Source organism: Ursus americanus, chromosome 1 (assembly GCF_024610735.1).
Source record: "Ursus americanus isolate L20-20 chromosome 1, mUrsAme1.1.p, whole genome shotgun sequence".
Lineage (NCBI taxonomy): Eukaryota > Metazoa > Chordata > Mammalia > Carnivora > Ursidae > Ursus > Ursus americanus.
This window is the reverse complement of record NC_142127.1, coordinates 99,556,988-99,573,978: the sequence shown is the minus strand read 5'-3', so window position 1 is coordinate 99,573,978 and position 16,991 is coordinate 99,556,988. Positions and strand designations below refer to the sequence as shown.

Below are 16,991 nucleotides of genomic sequence, written 5' to 3'. Positions count from 1 at the left end.
TGAGGTGGGCCTCCAACCAGGGCGCTGTGAACCTTGCGGTCTCTGAGTTTCCGGAGGTCTCCTGCTCATCAGCGAGGAAACGAGTGGGCAAACCACTCTCTGCACGGCCGCCGGGGGGGCTCAGTGTGCAGAGAGGGCCGGAGCCGCGCAACATCTCCAAGGCCTCTCGAATCGACAGGACGTCGACACAATCGGGAACCCGAGACCACCCCTATCCAAACGCCCGCTGCTCGGGAACAAGCGGCGCGAAAAACGTCCGTCCCACGGCGCAGGCGCCCCGAGAGCTGATCACGGAGGGGCACTTCAGGAACCGCGCTCCCACTACCCAATCAGCGCCGGCCTTGCACAAAGCGAGTCCCGCCCCCAGGGCGCCGCCAACGAATCCCCTCCCCCCCTCCCCTGCCCGCCTCGGCCCGCCCACTCCCGCCTTCGCCCCGCCCCGCGCCGTTCTTGGGTAGAGGATCGCGATTGGTCCAGGGGATAGGCGCAACCTCTGATTGGTTGAGACGGAGTCACGAGGGCGCCGTCGTCGTCTTTCCAGAGGCGATTACTGGGCAGGCTCAGTCTTTCGCCTCAGTCTCGAGCTCTAGCTAGCAGCCAAGCGTACGCGCTCCGGGTTCTTCTGTACCAGCGGCCGCCATCGACGTCGCTTGGGTTCCTCTGGGTCGTCTGCGCCACTCGCTCGCCACACACTCCGCCGGCATAAGCCGCCATCATGGTGAAGCTCGCAAAGGTAAGAAGACGGCTTGCGCAAGCAAGGACGTCGAGGCCTGCTTTCTGAGGAGCGCGCGCGCGGCGCCGCGAGGAGGAGGGCCTGCGCGCCGTCCCGGGCGCGTTCGAGGGCGCCATGCTGCGGGAAATCTCGCGCGATTTTTGGGACGGTCTCGCGGCATTTGGCTATTTGGTGGCGAGGTGAAGAGCTTCGGCAGGTTCCGCGGGTGGTTGATGCGGCGCGGAAAGACTTCGAGACTGAGTGGGGAGGGGGCGCTGGGCCCCAGGGTGGAGGGATGATGCCAAACTCCTGCGACGGGCCCAAGCGGGGCCCCGCCTCCTGACGCACGTGCCCCAGCGCGCGGCCCGCCACGTGGGCCGCGCCGCGTGTGTCCCGGCGTCTACGGAGGGGACCTGGCGCTGAGGCGGGGAGCGGCGGGATTGCTTTAGATGGAGGCCCTGCGGCCTACGGGGTGTCTGCTTCGGCCAGACGGGCGGACACGGGTTGGGTTCCGGGAGGCGGCCCTGCCTCGTGCTCTCTCTGCCGTGCTGCGAGCACATGGTGACCTGCGGGGTAACCCCACGTGGCCCCGCCGGGTCTGGAAGGGGCGGGGTTGTTACCACGGGAAAGAACTTAGTGGGAAGACCAGAGGTGGTAAGATGGTCTTATTTTTTTCTTTTTAAGTTGTTTTAAAGATCCTCCCCCGAATTTGGATTCAGGCGACAGTGTAGCATGTGGTGTCAGAATTTACCAAAGGTTTTTTTCCAGTTGTAGTTCCCCGCCCCCGGTGAAGGGCTATGGATTGTTGGCCGTTAAAATTGGCCAGTTGTAGTCTATTAAATTCATGCGTGAGGTAATGGTTGATTTGCAAGTATAGCTTTAAAAGCGGATGTGCTTAACGAAGGCAAGAGGAGGGAGATAATTTCGTTGTAGCTGCCTTTTCATCCTTGGGTTTCTGTAAAACCTGACAGGAATAATGGGGTGGGGGTTGGCACTTTCTCTTTTAACGTTGACCTCAATAATAGTTTTCATGTTAATTTGTATATCTAGCAGTAGGAAAGGATTTTAAGAAAGGGAGATAACTTTTTCACTCTGAAGAATGATGGCAGAATTGAATGGTCTGAGATGTTGTAGATGTAATGTGCTAAATGTCTGTTTTAGGCTGGTAAAAATCAAAGCGACCCCAAGAAAATGGCTCCTCCCCCAAAGGAGGTAGAAGAAGACAGTGAAGATGAGGAAATGTCAGAAGATGAAGATGATGAGAGCAGTGGAGAAGAGGTAATTATATACGTCTTAATGCAGAGATTTAATGCAGACGTGTATTCAGCTATGAAATGGGAGTTAAAACAGGTGGTACTGGATGTTTGAAAGTACTGACAAAAATAAGATTATAATCATTCATCCATGGCCTGCTGAAGTGATTGTTTTCCAAGCTCTTCATTGACATGATGATATAGGTAAGTATTTGAATTTGAGAGAAAAGATTGGGAGTCTCCTTTTCAGGAGCACTGTGTGGGCTTTGTGTTACACGTTGTGTTAAATCATGACATTTTTCTAATTTGAGTATGTTAACATGCTAGATGAATAAACAGTTTGGACTGTTAACTGTTAAGTAAGTGGCATTGCTGCACATTGTATTCAGGTTTGAGGTTAGCTTCACCACAGTAGTAATAATAGTCATTATTGTAATTATTTTCCCAGCCTCCAAGCAGGATTTAGTCTCTATTCCATGGTATACAAGCTTTGTGATACTGGTTACTGTTGGCTCACTGTAAAGACAACTGCTATATTTGTGCTTAGATTTCTTGTGTAGAATTTAATCAGGGTTTTACTGACAGTACGTTACCCAATAAAACTAGCAGTGAGCAAAAAGTAACTTAAATGTAGATAAATGATTTTTATCAAGCTTAAGATGCTCACTCTTTGTATTAATTTTGTAAGGGCTAACCGGTGTATTTGATATTCATTTTATTTTCTGGTTTTAAGAATGAGCCTTCGGTGAATTTTACCACCCTCACTGTAGGACCTCCAAATGATTTAGTAGCACTTAACACATCCAGCCTTTTACATGCAAGACTTCTAATTGCATACCTCAACTCATAATCTCTTACAGTATGTGAGGTTGGTGCTATTATCCTTTACAGAGGAGGAAAAAAGTTGAGGCTTAAAATTTTTTAAAGCCTTGAGTAAGGCTGTCACACAGTGGCAGGTGGGGTCCAAACAGTCCGTTATCAGAGTCCATGTTAAGCTGTGTTGCTTTAAAGATGGGGTTATAATGTATGAGGTATTTTAACTGTTAAGAAGGGTCCTTATGCTTGAGTGTTGTACTTGAAGATGAAGGCTGTGATTTCAGGCACATGGAAGGACCCAAGTCATGGCCCTGTAGTTTAACGTGCTAACATACATGCAGTACATGTGGTCTGGAGCCAGAACCGGTTTCCAGAATTTAGTACTCATTCATGAGACCAAGGCTGTCTTTTTGGGTTTGGAAACAGCCTTATGTTTGGTTTTATTTATTCTTCAGGTTATTATTCCTCAGAAAAAAGGCAAGAAGGCTACCACAACTCCAGCAAAGAAGGTGATGGTTTCCCCAACAAAAAAAGTCACAGTTGCCACACCGGCCAAGAAAGCAGTTGTCACCCCTGGCAAAAAGGCAGCGGCTACACCAGCCAAAAAGACCGTTGCAGCAGCCAAAGCAGTAGCAACACCTGGCAAGAAGGGAGCCACACCAGGCAAGGCATTGGTAGCAACACCTGGTAAGAAAGGAGCAGCCACCCCAGCCAAGGGAGCAAAGAACGGTAAGAATGCTAAGAAGGAAGACAGTGACGAGGAAGAAGATGATGACAGTGAAGAGGAGGACGAGGAGGATGAGGATGAAGATGAGGATGAATTCGAACCAGCAGTGATGAAAGCAGCTGCTGCTGCCCCTGCCTCAGATGATGACGATGATGAGGAGGAGGAGGATGATGAAGATGACGACGAGGAGGATGAAGATGAGGATGAAGATGGTAAGGAGTTCTTGCATAGTTCTTGGGCTACTTTGTAAGATACATTAGGGATGAGGTTTTGGCAGTAATGCTACATATTCCGTCCGTGACAACCTGGGAGTTAAATGAAAACCATTTCAGGCATTTTCTGGGGGTGTTTGTGGCACACTAGACTTAAGTTACCCAAAATGATTGCCTTACCCTGATAAAATGCTTACAATGGCACATTTTGTGAGTATTTTTCATAATGGCGGATTTTGCTTCCAACTGATCTGTTTCTCCCTTCCATAATTTGCTATGCATGATGGTATTGATAGGATTATGTTTCCTTTAGATTTTCCTGGAACTAATAATGGTTTTGGTAGAATCCTCTTGAGTTTTTGACTAAGTCGCATCACTTTCAGACTCTGAAGAAGAAGCTATGGAGACTACGCCAGCCAAAGGGAAGAAAGCCCCTGCAAAAGCTGTTGCTGTGAAGCCCAAGAGCACAGCTGAGGACGAGGATGACGAGGATGATGATGAGGATGAGGATGATGAGGAGGACGAGGAGGAAGATGAGGAGGACGAGGAGGATGATGAGGAGGAGGAGGAGGAGGAGGAAGAAGAGGAAGGTAATCAAGTTAGATTCTGAAATACACTGCCAGAAATTTTATTTAAAGGAGACATTTCAAGGGGCGTTTGGTGGGCTCATTTGGTAGAGCATGCAACTCTTTTTTTTTTTTTTTTAAGGTTTTCTTTATTTATTTATTCGACAGAGATAGAGACAGCCAGCGAGAGAGGGAACACAGGCAGGGGGAGTGGGAGAGGAAGAAGCAGGCTCATAGCGGAGGAGCCTGACGTGGGGCTCGATCCCATAACGCCAGGATCACGCCCTGAGCCGAAGGCAGACGCTTAACCGCTGCGCCACCCAGGCGCCCCGAGCATGCAACTCTTGATCATGGGATCATGAGTTTAAGCCACACGTTGGGCACAGAGGTTACTTTAAAAAAAAGGGGGGGGGAGGCACTTTATTATGTGTGGCTACTCACTGGTAACCAGATTGTTTGACCTCTTGTCCAGAGCCTGTTAAGGAAGCACCTGGAAAACGAAAGAAGGAAATGGCCAAACAGAAGGCAGCGCCTGAAGCCAAGAAACAGAAAGTAGAAGGTGACTTGAGGAATGGGGGATTGGGGAGGGTTAGGAGCCTAATAGCACAAGTGATGAACAACAAAGGGACTTAATACTGAAACCTGATGTGATACTGTGATGTCTGATGTGCTCTGTGTAGAAACGGCATAGGGGAAGTTTAAAGTTCAGGCCATACTTTACAAATAGACTAATTTGCATTTATATTTTGCACAGCTACGGAGCCAACTACATCATTCAATCTTTTTGTTGGAAACCTGAACTTCAGCAAATCTGCTCCTGAATTAAAAACAGGCATCAGTGACCTTTTTGCTAAAAATGATCTCGCTGTTGTGGATGTCAGAATTGGTGTGTCTAGGTGAGTATGAGGAAGTTCTGCACATTCCTTCTGGGTTTGCAAGTCTTCAAATATTAGACATTAATGAATTAAGTTATTATCAAAATATAAAATCCCAAATTGAGGTTTCCAAAATCTCCTTTAGATTTTGTTAATAGTACTAGATTTTTAATAAGTTATGAGATTTGATGCTTATGATTCTAGAAAGATCTAAAAATACTGGATTTGGCTGAGTGGCTCAGTCGGTTAAGCCTCTGCCTTTGGCTCAGGTCATGATCCCAGGGTCCTGGGATCAAGCCCCGCATCAGGCTCCCTCGTCAGTGGGGAGTCTGCTTCTCTCTCTGCCCCTCCCCCCCATGCTTGCTCTCAAATAAATAAAATCTTTTAAAAAATAAAAGTTGGATTTGAGGAGCTGTAATAGTTAATGCATTTAGAGAGGATTTTCTTAGTGCCTACCACAGGTTATTTTGTCAGTTAATATTGTCATGAGCAGTGTGGCTAATAAGACCTCAGAGGTAAACTTGCATCATTTCCCTGTGTTTCCACCTTGCTATGTAGCAGCAGTTTACAGAGCCTTGACTTCGGTAAATACTGTAGGTGCTTTTTTACCTAATCCTTGTTCGCATCCTCACATTAGTGTTATTGCTTGCGCAGTATGTGTTCTGTAGCTCATGCTTTTGTGGGATTTCCCCCCGCTCGTTATTTAACCACCTTTTTCATCTTAATCGCCTTAAAGGAAGTTTGGCTATGTGGATTTTGAATCTGCTGAAGACCTGGAAAAAGCTTTGGAACTCACTGGTTTAAAAGTCTTTGGCAATGAAATTAAACTAGAAAAACCAAAGGGAAAAGACAGTAAGAAAGGTATGTAAGCCTTCAGGTAATTGTGATACTACTCCTTAACTTGTTAATGGATATGTATCTAGTTGGGAGCTAAGTGGCCAGACCTAATAGTTTAGCTTTTTTTCCTTTGGTTTCCTTATAATGTGAGGATTAAATGAGTTTAACTGTTAAATCCACTGCTTGCTGGTGTTACAGATTCCCAAGTCAGGTAAGCAAGAATAGATAGACTTTGTTAAAAAAAGAATTGGTTAATATTAGAGGGGTCTTTTCCTCACTGGAACTAGATTAGATCCCACCTACTCTTTTTCTGTCCTTTACCTTCTCTCTATTCACTTTTCAAAAAGTGAATGTTTCAAAATGTTCGTTCATAATTTTTTAATTCAAAAAATATTGAGCATTTTAATTGCAGTTTGAGCTCTGTTCTAAGTATTTAGCACATAGTTTGATTTCAGTTACGACAGTATCTTGTGTTTTTGCCACTGCTGCCTCTCCATACTAGCAGAGTGCCTTGTATATTGCAGGATCTCAAATTATTTGTTGAACAGAATTTTTCCATTAGTTGATCTTGGTGGGTGAGGGAAGTGTCTTTTAGGCCATACGTTTCCAGTTTTATCTTTTTTATCTAGATCGAGATGCAAGAACACTTTTGGCTAAAAATCTGCCTTACAAAGTTACTCAGGATGAATTAAAAGAAGTATTTGAAGATGCTGTGGAGATCAGATTAGTCAGCAAGGATGGAAAGAGTAAAGGGTATGTTTTGTGTCTGTGGAATGTTGAGTTTTATTAAAATTAATGCATTCCCCTGATTTTGTAAAAGAAATTTTGATCTCACTTTCCAAGGTGTGTGATTTTGGGCAAATTAACCTTTAATCAGTGCCTCTATTTCTTGTTTGTACAGTGGGGATAATATACTTAACCCATAGCATGATTTTAAAAGGCAAGCTAATATGTATAAAGTACTGTGAAATGTGCCTAGCTTTGTAAATAATAGTAGTTATGCAGTGAGGTTGGGGTTACCGTGAGCAGATTTTCTAGGTGTACTTGGCAGTCTTGTGTAGAATGGGAGGAAAGTTTTAATTGAAACGTGGAACATGGCAGAAAACCAGAACATTTCAGCTTGTTTGAAACAGAGAACATTTTTATTGTACTCAGTTTGAAACAAGGTTCTGTTGCTGAGATTAAAACATTTGTGTTAAAAGAATATGATTTTTAAAAACCAGTTTTTCATGTTTTTCCCCCCACTGTTTGTTGCAGGATTGCTTATATTGAATTTAAGACAGAAGCTGATGCAGAAAAAACCTTGGAAGAAAAGCAGGGAACAGAGATAGATGGGCGGTCTATTTCCCTGTACTATACCGGAGAGAAGGGCCAAAGTCAAGACTATAGAGGTGGAAAGAATAGCACTTGGAGTGGTAAGAATTTATAGAATTCCAGGATTGATGGGTTGAAATCTTTGCATCTTTGTACTTTAAGTTAACTAATAAATTACATCACACAAGTTATACTTCTATTTGTAATAACAACTCAGTGTCTTGAGTGAGAGCTATACAAAGTCATTTTGCATTAGAACATAGACAAATTAGCTTCCTTTGTGTGTATGGTTTTTAATTGGTGTGCATTTTTTAATTAGACTGTTTTAGGAAGATGTAGATGGGTAGCTCTTACATCTCTAGGTAACAGGAATGAAACAGTGCATGACAAATAGTGACAGGTAGGAGTCCTCCTGCATCAACGTTGGCATATTAACTTTTCCTGGGTGTTGAAGTTCTTGAGTAAGGTAGCTGTGACTAAACTTGAGGACCATTGCTTCAGAGTCTTCATTTGGCTTTTTCTTCTTCTTCTTTTTTTTTTTTTTGTAGGTGAATCAAAAACACTGGTTTTAAGCAACCTCTCTTACAATGCAACAGAAGAAACCCTTCAGGAAGTATTTGAGAAGGCAACTTTTATTAAAGTGCCCCAGAACCAAAATGGCAAATCGAAAGGGTAAAATAACTAGTATCTTTAGGTTATCAGTTATGGGCTCTAAGAATGTCTTGCATAGATCTAAAAGGGGGGGTAAAATTATTTTTTCCTGATGTTACAGGACGCTGAATCATTGTAGTTCCACAAATGTGTATAAAGAGCATCATTTAAGTATCTCCTTGAGGTAAAAGGCCTGGTGGCATTAGATAACAGCATAGGAACAATGTGCTTGGTAACTTACTTTAAGTATTGGTTGTTCGTCCTCAGGTATGCATTTATAGAATTTGCTTCATTTGAAGATGCTAAGGAAGCTTTAAATTCCTGTAATAAAAGGGAAATTGAGGGCAGAGCAATCAGACTGGAGTTGCAGGGACCCAGAGGATCACCTAATGCAAGAAGCCGTGAGTTACATTAATAGGGTGTGGTGGTGTGGGTCAGCACTCCTCAGTGCATTGCTGCATCAGGGTTTTTTTTATCCAGTTTGGAGATGAACATTTTTGTTTACCTCTTGTTGCTGAGTGAAGGATACTGGATATGATGACTGATTATCTGAGAAAATAATTGATGAAATCGCAAGAAAATTCCTCTAGATAGTCAAGTTCTGATCCAGTTATGTCTTCTCCAAGCAGCACTTCTGCCCCCGGTTACTGCCTGTGCAGTTTTGTGAAAGCTGTGTGCTTAGGGATTGCTGTCTGTCTTGTTTGCCTTGCTTCTGCTTTCCATAAAGGATCTGAGACAGGATCTCAGCTACTCTGGTACAATCAGTGTAAGCTTAAAATGGTGGTTGATCTAAAATGGTGGTTGATCTATACCTTTTGTTTTAATTCAGCACTAGTTTGCTAAGTTGCTTTTACCTGGTTTTTTTCAAACAGCTTTTATGTGACAGGCTAAGCGTCTGCTAAGATGAGCATTTTTGGCCAGTGGTCTAATACTGGACATTATTGAAAGCCAGCATCTGGTTATTATGAATTGTGGCTTTAGGTAAAATGTACAATTTTTCTTTCGTAGAGCCATCCAAAACTTTGTTCGTCAAAGGTCTGTCTGAGGATACCACAGAAGAGACATTAAAGGAGTCGTTCGACGGGTCCGTTCGGGCAAGGATAGTCACTGACCGGGAGACTGGGTCCTCCAAAGGGTAAGATGATCAGGGAATGTTCAGTTTCTGCTGAGTGGAGACCTCCCATCTAGCAAATCTTCTCATTGAGCTCCTTTCTGTCGATTGGTGGCAGTTTATGGATTCGCACGAGAAGAAGAGACAATTCACAGTTAGCATTATTTTACCTTCTGTCTTCACAGAGGTGTATTTTGCTGTTTTGTGAGACATTTCCTGGGCTCATGCAGTCAATAAAACCAGTTTCAACCTTCTATAGGTAGCTACTCGATTACTTGGGTCTTTCTTAGTTGAGCAAGTCTACTTCCTATGGGATCAGTGTCCAGCATGAGAGGTTAATCTGGGCACCTGTTCAGTATGTGTTCTATAATGGGCAATTTCATTTGGCATTTTAGGTTTGGTTTTGTAGACTTCAACAGTGAGGAAGATGCCAAAGCTGCCAAGGAGGCCATGGAAGATGGTGAAATTGATGGAAACAAAGTTACTTTGGACTGGGCCAAGCCTAAGGGTGAAGGTGGCTTTGGAGGCCGTGGTGGAGGCCGAGGTGGCTTTGGAGGTCGAGGTGGTGGCAGAGGAGGCCGAGGCGGATTTGGTGGCAGAGGCCGGGGAGGCTTTGGAGGTAAGGAAGCTGGGGGGCTTCCTTTTGTATGCACTGGACACTGGCACATGCACTCAGAATGTGCCCAGGGTTCCCTGTATCAATCTCTTAAGTCTCACTGATCACTTTGGGGAGGGGAGGATTCCCGGCAGCTTTGCATTCATTATTTAACTGTGTCTTGACTTCCTGTAGGGCGAGGAGGCTTCCGAGGAGGCAGAGGAGGAGGGGGAGACCACAAGCCACAAGGAAAGAAGACGAAGTTTGAATAGTTTCTTCCATCCCTCTGTCTTTCCCTCTTCTGTTTGAAAGAAAAGGACTCTGAGGTTTTTACTCTGTTACCTGATCAATGACAGAGCCTTCTGAGGACATTCCAAGACAGTAAAGTCCTGTGGTCTACTTGGAAATTCGTATAGATAACATTTCAAGGGCGATACCCTGTTGGTTTTGACTGGATATTCATATAAACTTTTTAAAGAGATGAGTGATAGAGCTAATCCTTATCTGTAAGTTTTGAATTTATATTGTTTCTTCCCATGTACAAAACCATTTTTTTCCTACAAATAGTTTTTGTTTTTGTTTTTTGCGTTGGGGGGTGTAAAGGAAAGCAGAATGTTTTATCATGATTTTTGCTTCAGCAACTTTGGGACAAATTAAAAGTCCTAAACTCTGGTGCCAGACTTGTACTTCCTAGAGTGTTTCTCCTGGACTATCATTGAAGGTGGAGCATGGCAAAGCTGGCTCTGCCACTCCAGATCCACCCCGCCACCCCTCCTGGAAATGCTTGATAAATCGGTTTCAGGTATCCTGGCTCCAAGTTTTGATGAAATGGCGGGTAAGGTGACATGAAAGGCTTGTTGGAAATCTGCTGTGTCTTATCCTGCTTGTAGCAGGCCTGAGGATATCAGGTATCCTGAAGAAGTTCTGGAGAGGGGCCAGAAGCACATTGGTCAGGCCTCTTGAGGCATGCAGCTAAGAGCGTGGACCCTGGAATTGGCAATGACTCAGTAGTATTAATTTTTGCCAGATGACTGGACCGGTGGGGGCTTTGGGACTGTGAGCCTGGGGAGGAAACTACCAGTCCAGTAGGTGGACCTCGTATTTTTTGTAAGTTCTCCAATAACCTTAGGTTAAACCAATGAGAAAAGGCTTTGGTATTAGACTATGTTCAGTGCTCCCTCATTTAAGTATTCCTTGTTCCCTCTGCCTCTAATAAAAGTTAAGGACCATATGAAAGGTCTATGCTAAGGGATTAACAAAGATTACCAAACAGTTCACTAGATGATACAGAGTAGTTTTTAAACCTAGCCATCCAAAGCCAAACACCCATGGACTCTAACCACCTGTTTTTTTTTGTTTTTTTTTTTTTAAGATTTTTATTTATTTGACAGAGACAGCCAGCGAGAGAGGGAACACAAGCAGGGGGAGTGGGAGAGGAAGAAGCAGGCTCCTAGCGGAGGAGCCTGATGGGCTCGATCCCAGAACGCCAGGATCACGCCCTGAGCCAAAGGCAGACGCTTAACAACTGCGCCACCCAGGCGCCCTTCTAACCACCTGTTCTAATATGACTAGTCAAAATGTAAAAGGGGCACTTGGCTAGTTAGAGTATGCAACTCTTGGTCTTGGGGTTGTGAGTTTGAGCCCCACATTGGGTGTAGAAATTGCTTAAAAAATCTTAAATACACGTGCGCGCGCACACACACACTGGTAGAATTCATTAGGCTTAGAGGGCAGTATAAAGGAAATGGACAGTTTAGTTTGTCTCTAAGCTCCGTGTCTTATCTGTGACTTAAACCAGTCCTGTTGAAAGTACTGTGTGGAGACAGATGGCGTCCTTGGAGGGTGAGCGTGTCAGTGGGAGTTTGGTGCTGCTGTGGAGAGAGCTCAAGCCAGCAGGGGACTGTTCTTTGACCAGTCGAACCTAAAAAACCTTTTCATCCTGTTCTCTAGATTAAAAAGTTTGAATTGGAGCATATCGGGAATACCGTGGGTTAAGTCCGTTAGCTCTTAAATTACAGCAAAGGTGAATGGTGTTCAAAATTCGTATCAGTGGCAGATGAATGCCCCACCACTGAACATGGAAGAAGGCCTGCGAGGTTCGTGTTAGGATCTCTTGAGACCCAGCAAAGGATGAGTAGGGCTTTCGTGACCCTCCAGCCTTTTTCTTATATAGGTACCTGCCCTCGTTGCCTACTCTATCTGGCAAGCTTGCAGGTTTAAGGAAACCTGATAATAAGGTCTTTGGCCATTAGGAACGTGAATTAGGGTTGCTGTTGGCCCAGCACAGCCAGTGCTCAAGTACTCCTCAAATGATGTTCAATAGGATTTGACCACTCCAGATGTGGGGTGTTTGTGGGTTCCTTGCTGGAGGGAAGGGAAACCTACTTCATTAGAATTGCTCTTAAACGTATACTTCTTAATTTGAGAGAATGCAGCAGAGGGAGAGGGGGAAGCTGACTCCCTGCTGAGCAGAGAGCCCATCTGGGGCTTGATCCCAGGACCCCGAGATCACGACCTGAGCCGAAGTCAGACACTTAACCCACTGAGCCACCTATATATACTCGTAATAAAGGCAAATGCTCCTGGTACTGTGCCTGGGGTGTGCCAGGCATTTACCTCAGCCCCTCTAAACCTGTGGGCAGAAAATTGAGGTTCTTGCTCACTTTCTGCTATGTGGCACATCACCATTAAGGAAGAGTGACCGTCCAGCCCTGTTTTACTGGTTGTTCCAGAGGTGGTGGTCTGACTTGGGTGGAATGGAGAGGAGGTTGCAGGGTTGTTGGTAGCCCTGGAAGGCCAAAGAGGAGCATTCAGGTTTCTATTTAGGGACTGGACTCCTGCAAATAAATGTCTTAATGCTACGCCTTCCTGAAGGCTGTCTGGTTTTGAATTCGGTGGATTGAGTGAAGATTTTGCAGCCATTTTAGAAAAGTGGTTCCCTTTAGCAAATGGTCGTCGCCCTTTCTGCCATTCTTCCAGCAGGTGGCAGCACATTCACAAGGATGTGGAAACCTGAGGCTTCGTTTCAGGCCAATGTGTTTTTAACTTCAAACTTACCCCCTGGGTTAAGTGCTAGGGCTTGAGAATCTGCAAAAAGTCCACTCAGCACACTTTGAGAAATGCTGCAGAATCCACAGACAACTCCATTTTATTGAATGCTTGCCTTGTGCCCTCTCTGAGTTATCCCATTTTTCTGTGCTTGGTTACTAATGATCTCTTTTGTAGCTGTATCTCTGTCTCCCCTCAGCCTAAAAAAGTGCCAAAACTTCTCATTTAAAAAAAAATTGTCCCCTGGGGCGCCTGGGTAGTTTAGTCCATTAAGTGTCTGCCTTTGGCTCAGGTCATGATCTCAGGGTCCTGGGATTGAGTCCCACATAGGGCTCTCTGCTCGGCAGGGAGCCTGCTTCTCCTCCCTCTGTCTACTGCTCCCCCTGCTTGTGCTCTCTCTGTCAAATAAATTTAAAAAGATTGTCCCTTGACCTGACCTCCCCACCCATTTACTCCCACTTCCCTTCATTGTCAGACTGTGAGAAGGACCACACTCGAGCCTCCTGCTCCTTTTCCCCAGGCATTGTGGCTTCTGTCCACCTGCTTCCCTGCAGCCATCTGATAGATGATCCCTCCTTCCATCCTGAAAGTTCCTTCTCCACCCTTAGAAAATGGGCAGACATAGTAGAGAGGTGGCTTTGTGATACTGGGCTGAGGTGGAGAGGGAAAGAAAAGAACAAACAGCCCTGGGATTAGATCCTTTCAACAGACTCATTCTCTCCAATTAATAGATGTGAGTCAGTGGCTGTCCCCCTCAGGTCAGGTAACCCAGCAACTGAGGGTAAAGGCCTGGAGAGTTCCTCTATTACTGGTCCCTCCACATGGAAATGTGAAAAGAATACATATGTCCCTGCCAACCTCTGAGTAGAGGGGCTTGGTTTTGTTCATTGTTCTGTCTTGTGGGTCTAGGGCAGTGCCTGACATATAGTAGGTACTCAGTAAGTGATGAATGAAGGAACTTTGGAGAAACTCCTTCCCCCAACTGCACGGAAACTGTGATAGCAGGAGAGAATATAGGCCAGGAGTTCTTGATATACATTTTTAAAGTTCTTAACGTTTGTGTATAGTGGATTCTGGTAAAGCCTTTGAACCTCTCAGAATAATACTCTCAAGATTATTTAAAAGGTGTACAGGGGCACCAGGCTGGCTCAGTCAGGAGCATGTGACTCAATCTCAGGGTTATGAGTTTGAGCCCCATGTTGGGTGTAGAGATTACTTAATAAAATGTTTTTAAAAATATGGATTACAAGGGAAACCAATTACATTGAGGTAAAATTACTAAAATTTTTAAGCACAACTTTCATGATAGAATTATATGTGTTCACTAATGCATTAGATAGGATGTATTTGCATTTAAAATTCAGTTAAGTCAGGGAGTTTGGTCCTGGTAATGATGGAGTGGCTTAAAACAGACTAACCCTCTTGTTGATAACAGTTATAAACTGTACAAAATATAAATCAACTTTTAAAGATGTTGGACAAATACCAGATAGAAACTGGAGCAGATGTCTGTCATCCTTGAAAGAAGACAGGAGTACTGATCCATCTTAAATCAGCTTTCTTTTCCCCTTGATGGTATCCCCCAGTTAGGGTCAAATCCTCAGAGTTTAAGCAGAAAGGGGTCTTACTGCCCTGAGGAGCCAGTTTGGAGTTTGAGTCTGGAAATTTTCCTGAAAAATACAGGAGACACAACCACTAAATCTGCACACTTAATAGCCTTCGAAGTCTTGGCCAAGTACTTTTTTTTTTTTTTTTTTAAGATTTTATTCATTTATTGGACACAGCCAGCCAGCGAGAGAGGGAACACAAGCAGGGGGAGTAGGAGAGGAAGAAGCAGGCTCCCAGTGGAGCAGGGAGCAGGACTCTGGGATCACACCCTGAGCCGAAGGCAGACGCTTAATGACTGAGCCACTGAGGCGCCCCTGGCCAAGTCCTAAATTGTGTTTGCATGGGGCAAGTATCTCATGAGCCCAGGGGAAAACAACAGTGGAAAGGTGAAAGAGCTGGCTACAGATGCTGGCAGCTGCCTGGTGCTAGGGAGAGAGAGTTTGGAGTTCAAGTTCTGCCCAGTTAAAGGGTTTTGATAAGCCCTTCAAGCTTTTCTTTGAAACTTGGAAGGGCCATACTGTAGAAGTAACAGCCACGTTCCAGGCATAAGGACCGAGCCTAGGACTAAGGGCAAAATGTAAAACCAAAATAGACCCACCGTAACAAAGCCTAAAGCTTGAAACTAAGCTCCCACATTATCAAGGTGATCTGTTAGGAATTTAGTTGCCTAGAACAAAACAGTGTTCAGAGGAGGATAATAGAATTCAGACTCTACAGGACAACATGCTGTGTCCAGTAAGAAAAAAATTACTAGGGGTGCCTGGCTGGCTCTGTAGAGCACATGACTTTTCATCTCAGGGTTACGAGTTTGAGTCCCATGTTGGGCAGAGTTTACTTTAAAAAAAAAATTAGGCATGCAATGAAGTATGAAAATGTAGTCCACCATCAAGACAGTCAATAAACACATAACTCGTGTGTTGATATTTGTAGGTAAGAACTTTAATCATTACAAATAAATGTTAAATAGGAACACCTGGGTGGCTCAGTCAGTTAAGCATCTGCCTTCGGCTCAGGTCATGATCCCAGGTCCTGGGATTGAGTCCAGCATTGGGACTCCCTGCTCAGCAGGGAGTCTGCTTCTCCCTCTTCCTCTGCCCCTCCCCCCTGCTTGTGTGCACGCTTTCTCTCTCAAATAAATGAATAAAATCTTTTAAAAATATGTTAAATAATTTTCAGGAAAAGATGAATATATTTAATAAAGAAATGGGGAAATTCTGGAGAGAGATGGAAACTCCAAGAACAGAACCAAATGGAAAGCCTAGAACTGAAAAACAAAATATCTTAAAAAATTCACTAGAAGGGCTTAAGAGCCAAAGAAAGGATCAGTTAACTAGAAGACAGATCAATAGAAAATATTGATAGAGTTCAGGACATGCTATCCAAAACATAGCATTTTGGCATATTGAATATTTCAAGCTGAAGGAATCTGAGAAACAGCAGATATAGGAAGGACTCTCTGACCTTCCCTGAAGCAGGTCATAGACCCCCAAGTGCAACATGCCCTCCCTATACCCAGAGGAAAGGAGAACCCTTATCTCTGAAGACAGGAACACCGAGAGAAATTTGAAGAACAGGCCTCGCTGTCTCCCCCAGTTTAATGAACTTAGCTCATACCTTCTTAGCTCATACATCCTATCACATGTTCCTACAACTCTCCACTCTTCATCAAAGACACTCAGGTGACACTTTTTTCCCCTATGTTATCCAAACTGAAGCTCAAAGAGAAAAAAGATGGAAGAAAAAATGAAGAGAGCCTCAGTGACAATATCAAATTGCCTAACATATATGTAATTGAGTCCATGAAGGAGAGGAGAGAATGGATGGGGCTGAAAAATATCTTTTTGAAAAATAATCCTTGAAAATTTCTAAATTTGATGAGAAACAACCCACAGAGTCAAGAAGGAAGCCACCTCTCTGCCCATCATAACTGAATTGTTGAAAAACAAAGATAAAGGAAAACTTTAATACAGCCAAACAAAAAAGACCTATTACCTGCAAAGGAACATCTGTAAGAATGATGGCTAAGTTTTCATCAGGAAAAATATAAGCCAATGGATGATATCTTTTTTTTTTTTTTTAAGATTTAGACATTTATTTTAGAAAGTGTGAGTGGGGGGAGGGGCAGAGGGAAAGAATCTTTAGGCAGACTCCCTGCTGAGCATGGAGCCCAGAACCCAACAAGGTCCTTGATCCCTTGACCCATGAGATCATCACCTGAGCCAAAAACAAGCGCTGGAAGCTTAACTGACTGAGCTTCCCAGGCACCCCAACAATGAACAATATCTTTAAAGTGCTAAATGAGATATCAATCTAGAATTCTATATCTACAAAGTATTCTTCAAAAGTGAAGGAGAAATAAGTCACTTTCAAATAAATGGAGGTGAGAGAATTCATTAGCACACTTGCAGTCCAAACCACAGGTGGCTCAGTCAGTTAAGTGTCTACATTCAGCTGAGGTCATGATCCCAGGGTCCTGGGATTGAGTCCTGCATTGGGCTCCTTGTTCGGCGGAGAGTCTGCTTCTCCCTCTGCCTGCTGCTCCCCCTGCTTGTGCTCTCTCTCTCTCTGACAAATAAATAAAATCTAAAAAAAAAAAAAAAAAAAAGAAACCACAGGTGAAATTAGGTAATATTACAAAATGAATGATAAAACATTTTGGGATGCAG

At 44.1% G+C, this 16,991-nt stretch overlaps 1 protein-coding gene and 3 non-coding genes across 4 annotated transcripts; all 4 read left to right on the top strand.

Moving 5' to 3' along the window:
- Positions 1-549: 549 nt before the first annotated feature.
- On the top strand, positions 550-10,341 carry NUCLEOLIN (nucleolin multifunctional protein). Its single transcript, XM_045794132.2, has 14 exons — positions 550-733; positions 1,874-1,990; positions 3,237-3,720; positions 4,104-4,310; positions 4,759-4,845; positions 5,041-5,182; positions 5,898-6,022; positions 6,628-6,751; positions 7,256-7,413; positions 7,861-7,984; positions 8,231-8,364; positions 8,972-9,098; positions 9,470-9,693; positions 9,865-10,341. Exons 1-14 carry the CDS (start codon positions 716-718, stop codon positions 9,939-9,941), a joined length of 2,148 nt encoding a protein of 715 aa, XP_045650088.2. The 5' UTR covers positions 550-715; the 3' UTR covers positions 9,942-10,341.
- On the top strand, positions 4,889-4,957 carry LOC123790135 (small nucleolar RNA SNORD82). Its single transcript, XR_006779019.1, has one exon. It is a non-coding gene; the product is annotated as a small nucleolar RNA SNORD82 (small nucleolar RNA).
- Positions 8,493-8,573, top strand: LOC123790128 (small nucleolar RNA SNORD20). The gene has a single exon (XR_006779013.1). It is a non-coding gene; the product is annotated as a small nucleolar RNA SNORD20 (small nucleolar RNA).
- On the top strand, positions 9,155-9,289 carry LOC123790133 (small nucleolar RNA SNORA75). The gene has a single exon (XR_006779017.1). It is a non-coding gene; the product is annotated as a small nucleolar RNA SNORA75 (small nucleolar RNA).
- Positions 10,342-16,991: the final 6,650 nt, after the last annotated feature.

Coding starts and splice junctions, on each gene's coding strand:
- NUCLEOLIN (XM_045794132.2), top strand. Junction 4,311..4,758: donor GGAGGAGGAAGAAGAGGAAG/GTAATCAAGTTA, acceptor CCTCTTGTCCAG/AGCCTGTTAAGGAAGCACCT. Junction 9,099..9,469: donor GAGACTGGGTCCTCCAAAGG/GTAAGATGATCA, acceptor TTGGCATTTTAG/GTTTGGTTTTGTAGACTTCA.